Source organism: Arachis duranensis, chromosome 1 (genome assembly GCF_000817695.3).
Source record: "Arachis duranensis cultivar V14167 chromosome 1, aradu.V14167.gnm2.J7QH, whole genome shotgun sequence".
NCBI lineage: Eukaryota > Viridiplantae > Streptophyta > Magnoliopsida > Fabales > Fabaceae > Arachis > Arachis duranensis.
Window position 1 is genome coordinate 96354772 of NC_029772.3, and position 4805 is coordinate 96359576.

Consider the following 4805-nt stretch of genomic DNA (forward strand, 5'->3'; position numbering starts at 1 on the left):
GCAATTGCGAAGGTTGGGTGGCAACGCTGTCACTGTGAGGGGCTCGGCGACTGTTCCGTGGCAGAGGAGAGGAGAGTGGGGTAAGGGGACAAAGAAGAGATGAGAGAAGAGGAAGAAGAAAGGGGAGAGGGGGAAAGGAGGAAAGGTGGTGTCATGGTGGCTCGCTGGCGATTAGGGTTGCTGGTGACGCTGTGGTGGTGGGTAGGGTTTGGTGATTTTATTAAAGTAGGGATAGTTTAGGAATAAAATAAAAAATTTTATTAAAAATGACGATTTTAATACGAAAAAAAATATTAAAGACGATTTTAAATCAAAAAATACAAGAGGGACGATTTCGATTCTGGCACTAAACTTTAGGGACCAAAATTCGTACACTAGTAAAATGAACATCCGATATATCTATTATTTACATTATTTAATATTTTCATTATTCACTTATACTTTTCCCATATAAAAATATTATCTCTAATATAATTGGTTCAAATTATTGGCAATAAAATAATAAAAATCAAAGGCAGAAGGGGTATATAAGTGGTTTAGGGGAAGCTTTCATTCTACAAACACAGCTAGGGTTTGAGCTATTCAATCAAACATGGCTTCCAGCAAGAAGCTCATTCTCCTCTTAGTGTTGGCCTTCCTCTCCTTCGAAGCAGTGGTATCAGCAGTAGTGACACCACTGCAATTCCCACACCCACTTGACCCTCTAACCAAAGAAGAAATAACTACAGTCCAAACCATAGTCCGAACCAAGTATCCAACCTCCAAGAACAGCCTTACCTTCCACTACATTGGCCTTGATGACCCTGACAAAACTTCTGTTCTCACATGGGAACACTCGATGCCTGGAGCCATAACCATCCCTCGCAAATCCTTCGCGATTGTCATTATCAACGGTGAGACCCACGAGATCCTTATTGATCTGACGCCGAAGATCATCCTCTCCGACAAGATTCACACTGGCCATGGCTTCCCAACGCTGAGCGTTGAGGAGCAGACTGCCGCCATACTGCTTCCGCTGAGTCACGAGCCCTTCAAAGAGTCGATCAAGAAGAGAGGACTCAACCTCTCTGAGGTGGTCTGCTCTACCTTCACCGTCGGATGGTACGGCGAGGACAACAGCAAGAGATCCCTCAGGGTCGATTGCTTCATGAAGGAAACCACCGTCAACATATATGTCCGCCCTATCAGCGAGCTCTACATACTCGTTGACCTTGACCTCATGAAGATCGTTGAGTACCATGACAGAGCCACTCGCCCTGTTCCCACCGCCGACAACACCGATTATCGCTTCTCTAACCAGCAACCACCCTTCGGTCCCAAGCAACACAGCCTTGCCTCCCATCAACCTCAAGGTCCTGGCTTCCAGATCAAGGGTCACTCTATTAGGTATTCATTTTCTCATTACATATTGCACTCTAAACCTAACTAATAGTCATCAACATATTAATGGATTCTCTAATATGAATTCTCAGCTGGGCGAACTGGAAGTTCCACATAGGATTTGATTCACGTGCAGGAGTAGTGTTATCGCTGGCATCGATCTACGATTTAGAGAAGCACAAGTCAAGGAGAGTGATGTACAGAGGGTTCATCTCAGAGCTGTTTGTGCCCTACCAAGACCCATCGGAGGATTGGTACTTCAAGACATTCTTCGACGCCGGCGAGTTTGGGTTCGGACTGTCAACAGTGTCCATGCAGCCCAACCGTGACTGCCCTTCTCATGCTCAGTTCTTGGATGTGTTCGTCCACACAAATGACGGCAGCCCAAGCTTGTTGAAGAACGCTATCTGTGTTTTTGAACAATACGGCGACATCATGTGGCGTCACACTGAAACTGGCATCCCTAATGAAACAGTATGTAATTTAATTAAATTTTGTATGATAACCGTGCAAGCTTGGGCGGCTGTTAATTAATATCTATAGGAAATTAATTAACTTTAAAAACTTTTGTGTTGAACATCAGATCCTAGAATCCAGGAGTGAGGTGAACTTGATTGTAAGAAGCGTGGTCACTGTGGGTAACTACGACAACATCATTGATTGGCAGTTCAAAGCCAGTGGCTCCATCAAACCTGCGGTATGTGTCTCATTTCATGCTCATATTAATTATTATCAGTTTATCACTTTCTTTATTAATAGTCATTTTTAACTTGTACCACATGAGTCATATTAAAAAAATTTTTAATAACATAAATAAAAAGAATTTGCATGGGCATTTGCATCACGTGGTTTTCTTGCAGACCCCAAGAAAAGTTCAGTCCGCATGATAGCTGCTCATATTAGAAATATACCTTAAATAAAGGGATTAAGCCGTACAAAATTCAAAAGTAGAGATTTAAAATTGGTTTCTTTTTTCTTTTTAAATATATTACTAGTTGTTAGATCACATAATTTAATATTAGATGAAGACAAAAAAAAAATAAAATTTACAGCCTTTTGGCTTTTTTTTCCATTTTTTTTTGGGCAACCCTTTTTGGTATATTCAAGTTAAAAAACACCACTCACTTAACATAATATGAACTTTTTGTAAGCTCTAATTAGTTACATTGTTAATGTTTGCAGATCGCACTGTCGGGTATATTGGAAATCAAGCCAGTGGAGGCTAAGCACAAGAGCGAGATTAAGATAGACGAACACGGAACACTGGTGTCAGCAAACAGCGTGGGAATATACCACGACCACTTCTACATTTACCATCTTGACCTTGACATCGACGGCGTGGAGAACTCTTTTGAGCAGACCAGCTTGAAGACGGTTAGAGTAACAGACGGAAGCTCCAAGAGAAAGAGTTATTGGACCGTTGAGACCAAAACTGCCAACACCGAATCGGACGGCAAGATCACCATCGGTATGGCCCCTGCTGAGCTGGCAGTTGTGAACCCTAACAAGAAGACGGCAGTCGGAAATGACGTGGGGTACCGTCTGATTCCGGGAACGACAGCTCATCCCCTTCTGACGGAGGATGACTACCCACAAATCAGAGGCGCTTTCACAAACCACAATGTTTGGGTCACTCCCTACAACATATCCCAGAAGTGGGCCGGTGGACTCTACGTTGACCAGAGCCGCGGAGAGGACACCTTGGCTGTTTGGACCCAACAGTATATAAGCCTTTTCATTATCATTTTATTCTTAATTTCTCATTATGAATCGATAATCTTACTCCTACTCTGTTCTTTAATTGCAGGAATAGAAATATTAAGAACACGGACATTGTGTTGTGGCACGTAGTGGGAATTCATCACGTTCCGGCTCAAGAAGACTTCCCAATAATGCCATTGTTGAGCACTGGATTTGAGTTGAGGCCAACCAATTTCTTTGAGAGGAATCCGGTTCTTAAGACCCTCTCTCCCAACGATCTTACATGGCCTGGCTGCCCCAAGTAGATGAACAAGCACACGCCAATTGAAGACCTCAATTACCCTGCTGTATACATATATTTATTTTGTTGTAATTGAGATGTCGTTTTATTATATTGGATTCTCCCACTTGCCAGTATTGCTTATTCAATGAAAATCTGAATAATTTATTGGCTTATTCAATGAAAATCTGAATAATTTATTGGCTTATTGCAAGTTTAATTTGCAACCTCTTGTACTTGCTTATCATCGTTTAATTTGCTCACATATCCTTCGTGTTTTTTCTTCCCCAGAATTAGTTAGCAACTATATCTTCGTTCTAACTTTATTATAAAAACTAACAGTGGATTTGGAAGAGGAGGAAAAGAAGAAAGGAAGAAGAAGAACCTGTACGAATTTGGAAAAAGAAGAAGAAAGCTGAGGAGGAGGAGGAGAAAGAAAAGGAGGAAGAGTACCTAATTTGAAGAGTTGTTATCTAACAATTTGAATAAACTTAAATAAGTATTTTGTTTAGATACAGCGTTTTATTCATTATTTTTATCTTAAATTATATTTTTTAAATTTTAATTCTAAATCTTAATTACTATAATACTATAATAAACTTTAAATTTCCCCAAAATAAAAAATAAAAATATAATTTTATAATAAAAATTAATTAATATTAATTGATTAAAAATTAATTTTTGATTTTATATTAACCTTTTTTTTAAAAAAAATTGCTATTAGACCTGGAATATATCTATTGGCACCTTTATATATGCCATTGATTAAAAGTAGGAATTTACTTCAGTACCACGGAAAATTTATACGTACCGATACAATAAAAATATAAAACAATTAAAATACGAAATGTAAATTATGTTTTTCATATTAATAATTATTTTTTTAAATACATATCATATCAATAATTTTACTAAATCGTCTTTATATTTTAATAAAATTAAACAAAATTATTAATTAACATATGTTAAATGAAAATCAAATTAATAATTTTGTAATTAATTATTTCAATAATGTTTGTTCATCATCATAATAAATTTGAATTTTTCAAACTCATCATTTAATTTAATCAAAATTCAATTACTTTTAGTTTTATAATTTTAAATTTAAATCAATTTAAAAAATTAAAATCAAAATACATTTTATTATTCATAATTGATTCCACCGTCACCGTTGTGTCCCTCCGGAAGATTATTCTCCGGTGTCACCAAGGCAGCATTGGCAGCAGCTCTCGTGATGTTGATGGAGCCGCCATGTGTCTCTTGAATTTGGCCCACAATATTGGAGCTTTGAAGGTGTTGATGGTCACGGCGATCAAAAGGTTCGATTTTTGTAACGACGTTGGAACCATCGTGATGATCGAAGGGAAGATATGACAGGAGATTGTTGAAGCTGAAAGGGGAGACTGAAAAACGATGAAATTTCATACCAATTTCCCACTATTAA

General features: G+C 38.1%; 1 protein-coding gene across 1 annotated transcript; it reads left to right on the forward strand.

The window, feature by feature from the left end:
* The first annotated feature begins 544 nt into the window (after positions 1-544).
* Positions 545-3575, forward strand: LOC107464920 (primary amine oxidase). Its single transcript, XM_016083891.1, has 5 exons — positions 545-1386; positions 1473-1854; positions 1964-2077; positions 2563-3101; positions 3188-3575. The coding sequence occupies exons 1-5, from the start codon at positions 593-595 to the stop codon at positions 3384-3386; spliced, it is 2028 nt and encodes a 675-aa protein (XP_015939377.1). The 5' UTR covers positions 545-592; the 3' UTR covers positions 3387-3575.
* Positions 3576-4805: the final 1230 nt, after the last annotated feature.